The sequence below is a fragment of the Tachypleus tridentatus genome, chromosome 1 (genome assembly GCF_004210375.1).
Source record: "Tachypleus tridentatus isolate NWPU-2018 chromosome 1, ASM421037v1, whole genome shotgun sequence".
Taxonomy (NCBI): domain Eukaryota; kingdom Metazoa; phylum Arthropoda; class Merostomata; order Xiphosura; family Limulidae; genus Tachypleus; species Tachypleus tridentatus.
Window position 1 is genome coordinate 125,934,972 of NC_134825.1, and position 18,014 is coordinate 125,952,985.

Sequence of the window (18,014 nt, forward strand, 5' to 3'; positions counted from 1 at the left end):
AATATATTTTTCAAGACACAGTTCATTTTACAATCATAGATGCTGCTAGATAGTCATCTGTATTACTTATTCCAAATATTGCCCTACCCTAAAAAAATCTTGCTAGGATTTTCCATTCATGTTGATTAATGGTGAATATTCATAATAATAAGCTAAAAACAGATGTAAGTTACTATCTTAATCATTGGCTACTGTACAATTTACCAAAAAATGTAAAACTATAGGATATGATTTTTAATGTCACATGATCTGCTGCATTTACCATTCTGAAAAACAGATTAGGCTTACCAATAATTCTGCTACGTGCTTCTGCAGAAGAAAGATTAAAAACATTTTCCTGATGTCCTGCATCATTGAAGTATTTAGTTTCAATCTCAAGGTAGAACTTCTCGATAAATGGACAAGTGTAACGAGTTTTGGTGTATGGATAGGCATTCCAAGCTTCTTCCTCAACAGTCAAGGCAGATTTTGGAAGTAATGCTTTTAGCCACCCTAAAAGGATCAATTCAATAATCAAAAATCTATAATGATATAGAGTGTAAACAGACTTTTGAAACCACCCTGTTCATTTAACAGACATAGTAAAACTTACTTCTTTCACAATGAAATTCACCTTGCCCATATTTTCAGGTTGAATGTTAATATAAGAAAGTAGTTCTAGCACTTCAATCTTAATATGCCTGAGTATCAGTTATTAATATAATCAGTAAATAACTTAGTTTTGAAATTTGTAGTTTCAAAAGGAATAAAACCCTAATTTGTAACTTTATTCCAAGTGTTAATTATAACTTCAAATGAGCTACAAATAAATAGTAAACTATATTTAATATTCAAAGATGAATTGAATTATTCAAATTTAATTATTACTTGTTTATTATCTTCAAAAGAAATAATAAATAGCTGTGTAAATTCTTAAAGTGACTTTTGGTTGGGAAATAGTATAAAAAAGCAAGGACAGAAGAGCAACAATACAAGACAACATAGCCTTTGCATTGACAGAGACTGAAATAAGTTATACACAAGGCAACTATCAGTACCTTGTCTTCCTGTTACTTAAGGGTGGACTAAAGCTTGAATGGCCTCAAGCCATCAGGACCTAATGAGCATTTCAACCAATGTCAAAGATTATGAGTTATTTGGTTTCACCTAAGACATACAGTATATTTAATTCAAGTTATTTATGTTATAAATTTTACTTTATTGTATCAGTTCAGTACAATAAAAATTAATCATAAATTTGATTTATTGAATTGCCAAAGAACAGAGAGGAAAGAAATCAGAGAAAGCCCATACTATAATAAAAAGCACAGGGGTAGAAACAACAACTGACAATAAATTAAAAGAAAATGATGACCAATAGAGAACAAAAAACATCAAAGTAACAGAAAATAATTTTCTTCACTTTCAACAAATAATCAACAAAAAATAATAACAACATGCAAGTACTTGTATAAAGAAGCATATTATTCTAACTAATCCTAAACTGACAAATTGTTTGTAAACGTAGTATTACAAAATATAAGAACTTGGAACTTTAGATATTAGTTCATGGACACAAAATAAAGATGATCATAAAAGAGTTGTGATTGTAAATCATGGGGTTTTAAAAGTTATTTTGCTATTTAAGGAAAGTCAGCCTGGAAGATGACTGGAGGATAACTATGTTTTGAAAATAAAAATAAAAAAAAGAAGAAGGTGCTGCATCCATGGTCTGAGTAAACTAGATGCAATATTTCATTTCTTTTTTTAACTGTTTGGTGACAAGAAAATACTAATGACTAATAACCATTTATACTTCTGGCAAAGTATCAAAAATTCTAGAATCTCATTTAAAAAATCAGTTTACATATGAAATTTCTTATGCAATGGAAAGAATTATAGCTCCAATTTAAACTTAATTTTACAGTAGATAATACAGCTCAAATTTAAACTTTAATCAAAACTGAATAGCATCATTTAATAGGTATATTTAATACAATAATTAGAATACCTATCATTGTTATGCATTAACAGATAGAAATCAATCTTTTCATGAAATTACTGATTAAACCACTTTGCTGAAGTGGCATAATTTGATTCTATAATAAATTAACATGTTTGTAGATTAATAAAAATGAAGTAGTGATTATGCGAGTCATGAAGTAAGAAATGAGCTGTAAAGATGCTTTAAAATGAAATCACCAATGCATTTCTCTAAATATTAAACATAGGAAGTACTATTCCATAATGGTGAACTTAATCACTTAAATTAAATTACCAAGAGCAGTCAATGGTACTTTAAGATGGGTGAATGTCTAAGAAATGAACATAAATTACATCCATATCCTTCATCGATATTGAGGAGATGAGATCACAAGCTCTTCTCTGTTAGAATAATTCTTGAAAACCTTATGAAAAATGAAATTATGTTCAGTGATTGCCAAGTCATTAGATATGAAAATAATGCAAATATGTAAAATTAACACAAGGGTGTGTAATCTTGGTCATGGCAAATAGACCAAATGGAATTTATGTTCTTTATGATTGTCATTATTTGAACCTTCTACAATAAGGTTTTTGGTTTGCTTCAAGGAAAATATACTATCTTGCAGCATCATGTAGCAGATGGGCTATTTTGAAGGTTAGGTCTGGGTTGCTCTGTGGTTATACATCAGCTTTTAGATTTCCATGTGACATTAATCCCATCACTGCAGCTGGAACATGCTGGGAAGTATATATATCCCAATTGCAGTGAATGGGTTAAAGTAATTCAGAGTGTAGAGTATATGGATTTATCTGTAGTACTTATCCAGCCCTAATGGAGCTACATCAAATGTTGGTGGAACTAGTTTAGGATTCACTTTAAGTCTAGCTATAATTCTCCCAAAGACACTTGATGCTTTAATAATTTAGCACCAATACATTCTAATGTCTGCAATACTTTCTGGGCATTGCTCCAGTGACTGTTGAATCTTTTGAGAGGAGTTTTTTCATAATTTAAATCCACCTGAGATTCATATAAATGTTAATAATTTACATAATATATTCAGGGAATCAGTTTTAATAAGACTAGCATAAAAAGGTTGTTGCCTAAATTCATTGCAGGAATTATTTTACAAATTGTTATTGTGTTTTTATGGATACATCTGCCTGCATCCAAGTCTTGCTATCTACAACATAACATGCAACAAATTTCTGAAACACTGCATAAAAATTTTCATATTTGTTAGCATTTCATTATTTTAATATTTACTTTGACACATACCTTTAAAGTCTTTTTTTTTTTAATAAAGGAGAGACTTCCAATCACTCAAAGTAGAAATTATTGAGCTTAAATTTATTAATGTAAGAACTTACAGTTTAAAAGGGAAAGACAGGACAAACAAAAGTATTCATGCATTTTAAATAAAACAAAAAATCAACTAAATTCTCTAAGGAACTGTACTTTCAACAATCCAATAATGCTTCTTTAAAATTTTTTCTCATATTATTATACAGGTTATATGTTTTAAATTTCTTTTCCGATATTATTCTACAGATTGTATGTGGTAATAAAAACGTTTGTTTTTAATTTCTTTGCATTGAGGGGGTTGTCTTAATTGATGACTTGGTTGTTTGTTTCAACACAAAGCTTCACAATGAGTTATCTGTACTGTATACATGGGAGTAATTAAATCTTGAATTTTAACATTGTAAATCCATAAATGTACCTGTGACCCAATGCAAGACTTAACAATTTAAAGGAACTGTTTAAAAAAAACAGTGACACCAATAAATCTCTGTTCAAATTTATTATAATTACTTCCATTTATGGTAAGTATTAGGAATTACCTTATTGATGTTTCTGATTTGTTGCATATTGAAAGCTAAATTAATTATAACATATATTTTCAAATAGCAGGACTGATTGTCAATTTTTAACACTATCACAGGTAAAGTGTATTTGTTTATAATACAAATTGAGACCCAGACCCTCAGAGCCCCAGTCCAACATGCTAACTACTAGGCAATGATCTGGTCTTGGAAGTTCAGCTAGAATGTTACTTGTGGTCTGTGCAATATATTTTGAATTAGAGAAAAATAAAAAATAAACCAAAATGAAGGAGACTCACTATATCACAAACTCATCAAACAAAGCTTGTATATGAGTTTTATACTGATGTGATATCCATGCATATTATCTGTTTTTCACTTGCTATAGTTATTCAGGGATTTTTAAAAGTAATCATTTATTTAATTTTTAAGTTTTAGCATAACCATATAGCCATGAAAGTTATTGAGATTGTCTCTTTTCTAGATGTTTTGTTCTCTATAGTAGATAATGCCTATTCTGTCCAAACAGATACTGTAGTAGTATACAACATTTGGGTTGAAATTATTTACTGGCTGAGTTGACATTGTCTCATTGTTACAGCCAACCATTGCTGTAAGAAAACAAAGTTCAACAGAAGATACTGTTAACTGTTGAATGCAGATTTTCTTCAAATGTTAAGTTCTACCCAAGGTTTCATTGTGACTAGTTTGAAAGTAATTTATCTTGAGAGATGGAAAGCTAATGAGTTATTCACTAATTCAGTAGAGATGATAGTCAACTTGTCCACACACTTTTTTTTGTCTAAATGAAGATTATTTTCACAGTCCACAAAAACTATCCAATCCATTTATTTCTTATGCAATTTAAAAATCCAGTCAAGATATCAAACACAGAATACTATCTTTACTTTCTGATTGAATGTGCTACTATTAGCAGGCATAACTATCTGATACTTGTAAGTAAATTATTACACCTGAAAATATCCCACTGATAAATCATTGATTTTAAACTTGCTTAATATTGTAAAGATGATTTTGTGGGGGATGAATATGAAATGCTCCCCTTTTATTTCTTTAACTTTATCAAAAAGTGGACTAAAAATAAAGCTCACCTGGTAAATGGTTGCCAATGTGATAAATTTTGTGAGTATATTGTCCACTTCCACCAGGACCATCCACATATGGCTTATTTACCAGAAACTCTACACCACTCCCAGCTCCTCGTGTTTCCTCCCTACTTTTTTTCTGTACAATTAAATAAGTAAAATTCGTTTCTGATACATATGACCAAGTTCCAGTAAATTATACATATAACAAACAATGTTTTACTTTTTAACTCACTGGATCTATATTCCAGATAGATAGAAATCATCAAAATACACTAGGGAAACAATACACTGCAATAATTTTTTTAAACACATTTATTAAAGAAAAGATGTTTGTGAAGTATGGTCCTTGGATTGTTGTAATTTGATTAATATTAACTTTTAATCACAGCAAACTATGTACTTAGAGCAAAAATAAACATCTTTTCATAATGACTATAGCTAATTAAATATACTTTTGATACATTTCCAGTAGAAAAAAAAATTGTAACTTCTGATATGGTGTTTACCTCTTCTCTTAAGATTAGCTTGATTCACATATTGAGAAGGAGGAGGGATAAGCGTGAGGGAATGACAGAAGTACCACCTCGAAAGTGTCCAAAGGACATCCCTAAAAATGAGAAATTCAGTTACAAAGATCAGAAGAGAGGAACTGCATCACTTCTGACCCAGATATACTCTTTGCCTTTTTATGGAAAGTGTAAGATATCAGGGAGGAAATTAGAGGAGCACATCTGAGTGGGAGAAAATATGTCCAGAAAGTGATCCTAACTAGGAAAAGATTTTATAATTCAATTCCACAATAAGAAAATGGGTAAACAAGAATTTGTCACTTGGTGTAGAGTGGCTAGGGTATGGCAGACCATACTCCGTAAGTCAACTATATCCCAAACCTCCTAGCAAAGTACCGATATCCACATAAGGGTATGATGAGGACTGTACCTTTTTAACCTCAAACCCACAAACCAGGGATTTAAAACCACTCCAATTTCCAGTTATAATGTGAGAATTAGCTTTGAGCTATTGATCCAAGAATCTGACATCTGGTATTAAAAAGGTTGTCTAAGGCAGGTAATCAACTATCCCAACCATGCAACAAGCTGGGACCATCCAAATAGCAATAATATCCCTGTAATAAGAGGGCATGAGATAGAGGACAGAACCATAACAATTCCATGTAAATTTCAGGAAATTGAGGAAGGAAGACAAATAACCCTAAATCTGTGTGAGATACACTTATAATGATTAGTTTACTCTAAGTCCAAAACTTGTGTGTGGGGTGCAACATCCACGTGAGAGAAAGATGAAGGCTTCCAAAAATGGCGTGAGCTGCAATTGGACGTATCACTTAGTTGTATTGGTTATCACAAATAGGAGAATATTACAACATTTACAACCACAGAGCACCACCACCCTACTCTGTAACTAAATAGTTATTGTACAGAATACATTCAGCAGGGTGTCTTCATAGGTCAACCACCTCAGTAGCTTGAAAGTGGAAACGTGGCAAGGACTCCTATACTACACTTAAAGAAAGGAAGGTGACAATGCATTGGAGAGTCATGTGGAATGTAATCACTGGAGATGGTGCAATGGGTGATCATGATACCTTATTTTGAAAAGCAAACCTTACCGAGTTATTCACTCCAGGTGTGGCAAGGATGGAAAGCAATCCTCTTCTACTTTACCTGTGCAGCCAATGGATAATATGACATGGGATTAGCTTGTTTATGAAGTAAAATATCTTGAGGCTATTTACCTTCAAGTAATCTTGTAGAACAAGTCTCTGTGAGACTGCAAAACCATGGAAGATAAAGCATGACTCAACATGGCTAGACAGTGCAAATTTAGGTTTAAAGAATACCTGATCAGGCACTATTCACCAGGTAGGGTAATAAAGGATATGTGAAACATCAATGGCAAAGAAATCCAACCTTCAATATCCACAAGCTAAAAGAAGAAAACCAGTATTACATGAAAGATAAAGCATGGAATATAAAGAAAGTGCTCAAACTGAGGTAAAGTAAAGGAATGTAGGACTACATTAATATCCAAATTTGAAAGGGTGGGACACTTCAGATGGCAACATGTCCAGAAGGAATGCATGAGAATGGTAAGAACAGGGTTAGAAAAATTCTACAGAATTGGGAAAAATGAAAAGTATGGAATAAGGCAGCCTGATATCTGGAAAGTGAGAAGACAAAAGATCCACAATCAAAGAGCCAGGTGAGAAATTCTACCACATGAGGCACAATAGGCCTGCCGATAGAAAAACTCCTAGTTGTAGACCAACTATGAAATACCTTCTGCTTGTGTTGGCACACATGCAGGGAAGATGGATGAATGAAACCAGCTAATGAAGAAGTGACTCAAAATGTGAAATCATATCTTCTCACCAAGGACCAGACAAAAGCCAGGCACCAAGATGAAGGACTTGGATGTAGGACATGTGGCTGAGGTCGATAAAGACGGGACAGACAAAATTGGAGAGGAACCAGAAGGGAAAAGAGCAGCTATGGTAACTGTGGAAATCAAGGTTGAGCTGTCCAATAAGGAGCAATCAGGAGGAGCTGACAAAAAATGTAGTGGGCGAGAGAAATCACTCAATGAAGTAATCAGATGGGTGGATACATATAAAGATACTTGTGTGACCAATCCTGGCTGAAGGCATTGAGCACCAGAACCTGTGAATGAGATACAGGCAACCAGAAAAGAGATAACTTAGTGTTGAGGCCCATAACAAAGGCATCTAAGTGGGGAGAACGCCACTGAAGGTAAAGATCCTTGAAAATGAGATCTATTGCCCATTTCATGGGATGTATTTGTTCAGGGCACAAAAGATGATTCATGACAATATTAAAATCACCTGGAACATGAAATATAGTAAAGCAAGTATGATATGCATGGGCCCAGATAATAGATTCAACATCCAAAAACAGAGATTTCTGGCCTGTCCCTTTGTTGATTGATAAGTGCCACCTTCACATAATTGTCCATATCAACCATCACCAGACAATGTTGGGTGAGAAGGACGTTATGCAACACTCATTATATACTTCTGTTCACAGACTAATGGCCCAAAGCCTCCTGGTGATTGACTATGACCCCATCCCTGAAGGTATGTGTTTGTTAAAAGATATTAGACTGAATACAAAGAAAGAAGCTGACCCCCATCAATATATATATATATGGGCCTCGTTCAACCACCAGAGCAGATCATCTCTCATTGAAGGAGGAAAGAGGATTCTAAGCAAGGTTCCATCATTTGTAGAATGCCCAGTGAAGGAATCACGTACAGGTATGATAAAAAGAAACCAGAAATGTAATTAAAGACCACATCCTCAAAAATGATAGAACCTCAGAAACAGTAGCCAAAAGGGCATGCTGAACAATAAATGTCATTGAACAAAATCATAAAGAAAAAGGTCAGGCTCAAATAATACATTTGTTTAAAACAACCTCCAAATGGACAAAATACTGAGTGGGTTTGATGAAGGACTTCTCCAGTTTAATTAGCCAGCCCATGCATGTCACTACAGAAATGAGTTGCTAAGTATAATTGGCTGATTCCTTTTTGGAATAAGCCAGAAGAATCCAATCAGTCATCCGTGTAATAATGAAATCACAGCCCATAGAATGGAGATGCCGAACAAAGCATGGGCTACTCGACCAAATATGTAAGAATAGTCTGAAAGGGATGGCCTGAATTGTTGGTGGACTGATGTCACCTGAGGCACAATAGTTTCTAGGACCATATCAAAATTGGAACGTCTCAGAAATAAGGTCATTTGTAAATTTCTAAGAAAAGTAAATGATAAATAGACAAGAACCAATACAAAATCATGACTTATAAAGATCCAAACAACAAAAAACCATGTATATAATGCCAAATACAATATGTGGAATAAAGTGGACGAGTAAAGGGCAAGGATGTCTGCATAAAACACCTCAGGATTTCTGTAGAGAGTCTTAGATAGGAGATATTTGGAAGAAAAATACCATATGAGGTTGGTAAGGGCAAAATGTAAGCAAGAATACTGGACATGGATATGACTGATATTTTAATGGGGAGCTGACCCCAAGTAGGTGATAAGGAACCTAACAACAACTGATTTAAAAATGGATAGTCAGCACAATGGTAGTAAAGGGTGAACTGATCAGAAGTCTTTTGAGGGTGCAACATGTTGATCCCCTCACTTAATTGTAAAGGCAAAGTGATCAGCAAGAGCCTGAGAATTAGAGAAAGATGTAAAAACCAAAAAGGGTTGGGACGCTTGCTCATGCAATAAAGAAGAATGAGTTATCTAAAAACTAGGGGAAAGGGATAAAATGGCACAAGGCTGGGACACAAATTCAATACCAAATTAGGCCTAAAAGACTCCTCTGGTTGAGATGAGAAGGAATATTAAACTCTGGTGATGGAAAAATATTATAAAAATCATCAGCCACATAAACATGTTATACTCCTATTGTTAAGGAGGTGACACATGATGATTTGTATGAGAAACATGTTGGAATCTTGTAATTCCAATAGGGGATAAAAGTACAAGGCTTGTGGGCATGTGTAAAGCAAAAATTCACATATAGAGAGTAGTCCTGAACAGAAATAACTTGTGACTAGAGATAAATACCATATTGGAAGTATTGATTCTCCAGTGGGAATGTAACTAAGAATTTTTGTGAACCTGTCTTTCTTATTATAAAAGTTAGTTATATAATTTTCAGGCTATATCCAATGACTAGTTAGAGATGTTACCAGCAGGACTGCAATATGAAAAGTATAAGTTTTTATTAGGTAACAAAATACATTTTGTGATACACTGAGAATTTCAGTTTCAAATAATACAAGTTCAGTTAAATGGGAATACCATGGCTTTATCTCATTTAATAGTTATTATACAACAAAATGGCTTAAATAACAATGTTGTCTGTGTGGTTTGGTTATTAATCTAGCATACTTTTAAACAAAGTTAAGGACAATTAGGTCAAAGTTATGGGCAAATAGGCAACCCATTTGTTTTTTTGAAGTGATGAGTCCACTGATATCCTCATATGATCTGGTTGATTGGTTGTTATTTTATCAATAATGTTACATTTTTAAAATATCAATTCTGACTTGAGTTTCATCACACCAAAATAAGTAAAATATCATCAACTAACAATATTCAACAAAAACGCTACAAAAGCACTGACACTTGATGATACCCCTACTATGAAATCATGGTAGTTAATAAATGAAGTATTTGTAAAAATGTACAATTTTACTTGTTTTTGCCTCAGTTCTGTACTTCTGCAGCATATTTATAGATTGATAAATGAACTCAAACATCCTATGACTCTTTACCTTGTTTATTAACATAGTATAAAAAAATCACACCATGTATCAAAGTACACATTGTGACCATCATAGAGGACTGCTAAACACCATTTGGCTATGACAAATGAAATTAAACTTACCTTATACCCCCCCCCCCCACACACACACACTATATCACGAAATTGGTCATCAAGGTATGAGCTATGAAAAGCAAAATATTTAATACTGAGCAATATTTGTTTTATAGCAAAGCCACATTGGGTTATTTGTTGTGTCCACCACAGGGTATCAAAACATAGATTTTAATGTTATAAATCGTTAAACTTGCCACTGTCCAACCAAGGTACACTGAAAAATGTATTACATCTCAGAGTTATTCCTTTGACCAACAAAATAGACTTGCACGTTAACGATTGTTCTGCACAGTATCAGAATATATACCACATATATATAAATGACAACTGTTTAATACTTATTTATACAACACTTTCTCTTATATTTGATGAGATATCGTGACAGAGCAGATGTTTTTCTTTCTTTTTTTCATATTTTACTTTCGTCTTTGTATAAAAATCAAGAAATATCATTTAATCAACTTTTGTTAATGACTTTCCTATTCTTAGCATATCTTAACATGCAAGACATATTTTTTGTATGTCCATAATCTTTAGTATTAACCTAAGTAATAACCATTCAAACTAATAGTACAGAGTGTAATATGTAGAGTTTGCTAAATTTATTTTTTACAGATACAATTCTGAAAGTAAACCTTTATAATACAAGTATTTTACTTCAATGTAAAATGTCTTACAAATATCTAAAATGAAAACATTATGTATATTCTGTTATGTTATTTTGTTGCTTTGAAAAAATACAGATACATTTATTATTTAACTTGTTAGCATTGAAACTGAAAGATGTAATCACGTTATTAAAACATGCTTGTTTTTTTGCAATTTTTGTATTCATTTCTGATACAGAATATTTAAATTTAAAATAATTTCATAAACAAATGCATGACCACATTTTCTACTTAACAACATTACAAATGAAAGAATGTAAAGATAATGCTTTTATTATATTTCTATTTAGCAAGGTAATTCAGTTTGTCTGAAATTTCACCCAAAGCTACTTGAGGGCTATCTGTACTAGCCATCCATAATTTAGCAATAATAGACTAGCCAACACCCCCAACTTTTATGTTACCCTCTTATCAATGAAAAGTGGGATTGATCATCAAATTATAATGACCTCATGACTAAAAGGACAAGCATATCGAAGGAAATGGATTTGAATCTTCAACCTGCAGATTGTAAGACAAGTGTCCTAACCACTAGGAGTATTTCCAATCCAATACTTTTGAAACTATATTGTTAAATAGTAATTGCAAATCAATTAGAAATTCACAATTCACCCCATTAGAAACTGAACCATAACATATATTTCCAAAATTCTTCAATGATTCATTGAGATGCATTTGATAATTTATATCATGCCTAAAGTAGATAATAATAAGAGTAAAACAAAATCTTTAAATAAAACAGTTAGAAAGTAGGAATGAGAGCACCACAAAATAAGGAGAAAAGGTAGGAATGGGCAGGATAACATTACAGCTCTTGGAGGTTTTTGACATGTGCAACCTCAAAGTGGGTGTAATAATCATTCCTACCTTGTGTTTTACTTTGAACTTTGATCCAATTATAGACATGAATTGAGTTTTAACAGTAGCTAATCCTTTTTAAATATTTAAGAAATTTATAAATTTCCAAAATCAGTAATTTTGACACCATTCTTTTGGCCCACCCCCTTACCAGTCAGGTAGCTATAATATCTCCCATAAGCAAAGCATGACCACTGAAGCTTCCTGTGCGACGTCCGACATTCCTTATGATGTCATAAAGTACACCTGTGTACAGGAAAAACCTAACTAAATAGCATTTCTTGATTTGCCCCCCCTCTAGTACAGTGGGAAGTCTATGAATTTACAATGCTAAAATCAGGAGTTCAATTCCTCTCCGTGCACTCAGCAAATATCCCAATGTGACTTTGCTATAAGAAAAACACACACACATTTCTTAATCTCAAGATCACTAGAACTGATACATAATTCAAAACAGAAATCCACAGAAAAATCATCCGCACTGGGTTATACATTCACATGAAACAATATAACAATTCAACATCTCAAGAAACAAAATAAACACATCCACAAAACTATGCTCACCTGATAAAATTAATGAAGAAATCAACAAAATAAAACACTTCATCAACATCAACAAATTTCCTCATAAGACTGTGGGAAAAAGTGTACCCACACACCTAGACAAACAACAAACTAACAATAATAAATTCCAAGATACAACAAACGACAAAACCTTACAATCCTGCATACCATATGTTTCCAACATCAGCAGAAAAATAACCAATATTTGGAAAAACTTATAGCAAAACACAACATTCCAGTAAATACCAAGTATATTAAAAAAAAACCATCTATTGGGTTACACTTTTACCAACGAATAGTGGGATTTACTATCATATTGTAACACCCCCATAGCTGAAAGGGCGAGTATTTTGGTGTGACGGGGTTTCAAACCTGCAACCCTCGGGTAACAAGTAGAGTACCTTAACCACCTGACCATGCCAGGCCTATTTAGTTTGAACAATTACTAAGTTACAGAAAGCAAAAGCAGGAATTGGTGGAATTTTGAGCTTGAACATGTCAAAAAACACAAAGTGTTGTAATATTATCCTGCCAATTTTCAAACCTTGTTTCCTTACTTTATGTTCCAATTCCTAGTCCAATTTATTTTTAAAAGTATTATGCTTGTCTCAACTTTTCTGGTAATAAGTCTTGAGAATTACTGGACTCTAGGCTTATCCTTCTTGTAGCTTTCATTAGGGCTATCTCTCGACATTTCCTAGATCGTGCTGATATCTTTGCTATAGTCTTTTCTAGCCGAGGTGACACCCTCTTCTTCAGCTGGATTAATGGGCAAGGCACATTTCACATATTCAATGCTACTTTTTCTAACCTTATCTCTATTCTGCTGTGCAAAGACTTTTCAAAGTTACCAACATAATATTTTCTTCATTACTCTTTTTTTTCCTTGAAAAGCATATTTTAAAAATCTCACTGTTTCTAGTGCAACTTTAGATGTCATTGGGTCACACTTAGTTGGAAATTAACACAAAGGTGAACAAAACAACTTATTGTTTTTGTTTTCATTCCTTAAGCAAAGTCATATCAGTCTTCAGTAGTGGTAACATTCATCCTCACGTAAGAGGCTCACGTCTTAGGCACCAACTGCTAGATAGAATTGTTTTTTCCAACACAAAACTCTCGAATCAGATGTATCGAACTGAAAACTTTGCTTTCAGAGGTTACACAACAGTTAGAACCTAGATGTAGTGAATCTACATAGTCCACGTTTGTTATCTAGCTGATACAACTTTAACTGATCACGTATCAGGTAAGTATAAGCAACTGTGCACCAGCACGAGATACGAGTATGAACTGTTACTTTGACAATCCATAGAGTATTCTCCCAATCATATAATATGGTTATTAATATACTGGTAGCTCGTTAGTAGTGTTGCAAAATGGTTATTGTTATTACTATTATTATAAGCAAAACTAAAAAAAACGCTTTTAGCCAAGGTAGCCTAATTCAATCATGTCCATTTAGATTTGCATAAAGTAAAGACAGGAGAAAGCCATGCCTTCTAACAACATCAGTCAGTCAGAAAGTCAAATTGACACATTCGTAGTTTTGTGAAATTTTAATTTTTACCAACTTTCTCAAATACTTTGGTGGCTTGTTACTTTGCAGATGATTTGTTTATTACTCAATAGTTTGTAAAGTGCTCATAAAATTTTGTTTTGTTTGCAGTGTGTTTGAGATTTTAATTTGTATTGCACATCTGGCCCATTCCTATTATAAGTACCATTGTACATATGATAACAATAGTAATAAACTTGCTGTCAACGTACTCTTCAAAATATTTTCATAATACTGATGAGATATTTTACATTTAATTACAAAAAATCTTTATAAGGAGTATCATCATAACCACAATACGTTATTATCTTATTATCGAACATAACTTCAAAACTATACTTTTTCCTTTTTCTTCTGTCAGATTACATCATTGACCCTACTTTCACCAAGAAGATGAAGAAGATTTTGATAACTTTTTTATATTTACTCTTAACTAAAGTCATCTCAGTATGAAACTAGAATACTGTAATTACCTTCACAGTTGATCAGTCTTCATGGCATGTTGCCAACTACCTTAACTCTGCTTTCAAGAGGGAAACGACTGAACCAAATTAAGCATACAATGAATTAGACATAGGGGTAAACTCCTCCCCCACATGATAAGTACTGGTTTCTGGTATATTAGCTCTGACCTTTTTAGCAGCTAGCTAGATCTTAAAAGGGGAAAGTAATAGGGAAATATACGTATTACACGAATTCCTGGTGTGCCCACTAAGGTGTATGACGATTAAATCCTTTGTAGATGAACCAAGTTTAACAAGTTTCGTCGTTCTACAACTCTGTTTGCCGCTTCATCTCTCTAAGATTTAATTATGTCTTCTTTATCATTTTAATAGTATTTTGTTGTGCACTAATATTTTACTTTTTGTTTTTTCTTTGTTTTTCACAGAAAGGTTAAAGAAAAGCTATTTACTAATTTTGAACTGCCGACCACATGGAATGAAACTGACCTGCATAACTCACCATCAACTCTTAGGTTGCTCTTTACTAACAAAAAAAGAGATAGATCGTGGCATAATAAAGCTTTCACGACTGAAAGGCAGAGTATATTCGTCCCGCGACCCACAGATTGCAAGTCAAGAGTTCTAACCATTTGGTTAATGTTTAGATGAAAAGAAAGTAAATAATACTAATTAATTGTACAATTATAGCAAAGGTACAATGGCATACTTTTCTTTTTTTGTTTTCCTGACGTACCTATAAAAACAGACTTACGGTTGTAACTCTGTTTTTTACATTTAATCATTTTCTAATTTATTATGTACATCTTTCCTTTATGAAACATAATTTCGAATTTTCGATTTTTTAAAATAATTTTATTCAAGACTTCCAAAATCACTTAAGCGCTGTATAGCTCCAATAATGTAAAATGTACAACGGCAAATTCTTGCTTCCAAAACTGAATCAATGCAGTAAAAAAGTTAAACTACTGCACCATGTTTTGATCTGGTATATCTGTAAGGTAAACAGGAAATGAACGAACACCTAAAGGTAAAAAAATATATATAATAATATTTTTTTTAGTCACCCATAAACGGTAGATACTTTTGGACGCAAAAAAAATCCTCTAAACTTTGAAACCTTTAAAATGTTAAGTTTATGTTTAACCGCGCGCGTAGAATGAAATAGTAGTCTGGTTACTTCATTTCTGAATTGCATATCACATGTATCCGATCAGTTTGATTTCGACGATTTATTCACCTCAGGAGTACAGGTAGGAGTCGAATAACGATTCCACAACCTTTTACAGTACCATTAATCAGTGTTATGTATTTGATGTCAGGATTATCAATTGTTCACTTTAGCCCTACATTGGTGATTTTAGTAACAAGCCGCAATAGAGGGGAGTAAATACCGGATAGAATAATCATAATGATATGGAAACATGTGGCATCAAAACATTAATTTAAGGAGAAAATACAATATATATAGATGCTTAAAAAATTATGGACAATCATTTCGGAAGTTCTACAGGCTATGGAAATTTGATATGAAATTATACAATGGCAAAAGTAGTAGTATTCTTCAAATGAACATTATCTTGTCAAGAGCCTGAACCAGACCGTCAATTTACAGTATAAATACCTTCGAAACACACTTTACTAAAGGTTTGCCGTATTTTGTTTAGATACACATAGTACATTCGAAACTATGGTGAGCATTTTTTCTCCAATACGAGGTCTGTCCGAGGAATCGAGTCCGTGCACACATTTTCGTATGAACTAGTTAAATCCGGTCGTTCAACCTTGAAATTTATAATTCTAATAAACAAAATATCAAAGAATTGTTATTTTAAAAAATAATATAATTTCAACTGTTATTGATATTTTTTAATGAAGTGGATTTTCTCAACTTGGCTCAGGTTTCGTTAATTACAGTACCACAGGTCGTTGTTCAGTTTTTATATTCTGTGTTGCTGACTCGTCGAAAATGAGTCCAAAAGACTTGATAAAGCATCGAAAGAATATTTAAAAATAGGCTTATCAGACGGCGAGTGCAAATATGAGACAAAGTGCAGGTTTTTTTTAGGGCGACTGAAACGACTTCTAAAAGCCCATTGGATTAAACATGCAAGAACAAGTTAGTATTGTCATTTCCTAACACTTCTGTCGCAACAATAAATTCTGTTTATCAGCCACCAGTGTTTATGCAAGAAAAAATTCTCAAAACCGAAGTTCTTTAAAATCTATTTGCGTAGAACACTTACACATACACATAAACTAGCTGATCTCGCAAACGTTTAGAGCACGAAACTATACAAAAACTGGATTTTACCTCAATAAAATTAAGGAAACTTTGATAACTGCTAAATTTCGAACTGACACAATTGTCATGTGCTAACTGTTCTTCTAAGACTTTGTTATTAAGCACAAAACTACAAAAAGGATTATTTGTGCTCTACCCACCACGAATATCGAAAGTCGTTTTTTCTAGCAGTACAAGTTCGAAGACATACCACAGTGTCACTGAAGCACTTTTAAGATTTCCTCAGGCCTTATTAAATTTTATTTGATATGTAGTCTTAAGTTTTTTGATATAAAAAGAAAGTAAGATCAGAGGATTGTTTTGATTTTGGTTTTGAATTTCGCACAAAGCTGCACGAGAGCTATCTGCGCTAGCCGTTCGTAATTTAGCAGTGTAAGACAGGAGGGAAAGCATCTAGTCATTATCACCCGCCGCCAACTCTTTACCAGTGAATTGTGAGAATGGCCGTGACATTATAACGTCCCATGGCTGAAAGGGTGAGCATGTTTCTGTAACAGGGATTCAAACCTGCGCCCCTCGGATTACGAGTCAAGTGCCTTAATCACCCGGCCATGTCGGACCAAAAGATCAGAGGAGGGAAGGTACACTGAAAATGTATGATGACTTATTTATGACGTATTAGACACTCAAAAATAGGGAGAAAAAGGTATTATTTGCAGTATTATATTTTATTGCACCATTCAGTAGTAAAAGACGTGCACATTTGAAATAGAAAACTAAAACAACACTTTTACCAAACAGAATGGGTTGAATGTCGTAACCTTGTGTTACCCTCATGAACAGGAAACTCGTGCGTTAACTCAGTCTTGTCTCACGAGCATGGCTCTTATTGATATATGCATATCAATTGTCAACGAGTTTTCAACAGAAAAAAATCAAAATAATAAAAAGAGAGAAAAATATGTAAGGTGCTTTAGCTTAATGTTGACTATTCAATTATGTTAGCTTCGCTTCTTCTTTGTGGGTATTTTGGTGTGTTGAATATTTAGATACCCAGGAGGGTCAGATGCACAAGACCTCTTCCTCCGTCCCTAACTTTCATGTCGGCTACTACTATGTTGTTGTAGTGGTTTCGGGCCGGAGTAACCCACAGTACTCCAGCCATTTTCAGGGCAATGTCTATGTATTGTCTTGAGTTGCCCCTTTTTTTTCCCATTATTACTTTCATTTATTTTTTTTAATCTATATATATATAACGGAAAAAGAAAAAGAAAAAATGATAATACAAAAAAAAATTGAATATTATACTAG

The 18,014-nt window shown here is 33.2% G+C and overlaps 1 protein-coding gene across 7 annotated transcripts in view; it reads right to left on the reverse strand.

Moving 5' to 3' along the window:
• The window catches only part of LOC143222823 (protein retinal degeneration B-like), a 118,582-nt gene that overhangs the window by 44,322 nt on the left and 56,246 nt on the right, over positions 1-18,014 (reverse strand). For 6 of the 7 annotated variants that reach the window (XM_076449932.1, XM_076449915.1, XM_076449926.1 and 3 more), the window contains 2 exons: positions 4,905-5,037; positions 289-492 (listed from right to left, as the gene is read on the reverse strand). In XM_076449932.1, the coding sequence (XP_076306047.1) occupies positions 289-492; positions 4,905-5,037 (337 nt within the window). Of the gene's footprint in view, positions 1-288; positions 493-4,904; positions 5,038-14,470; positions 14,975-18,014 lie in introns of those variants that run through there. The other variant, XM_076449942.1, reaches the window with a different exon arrangement.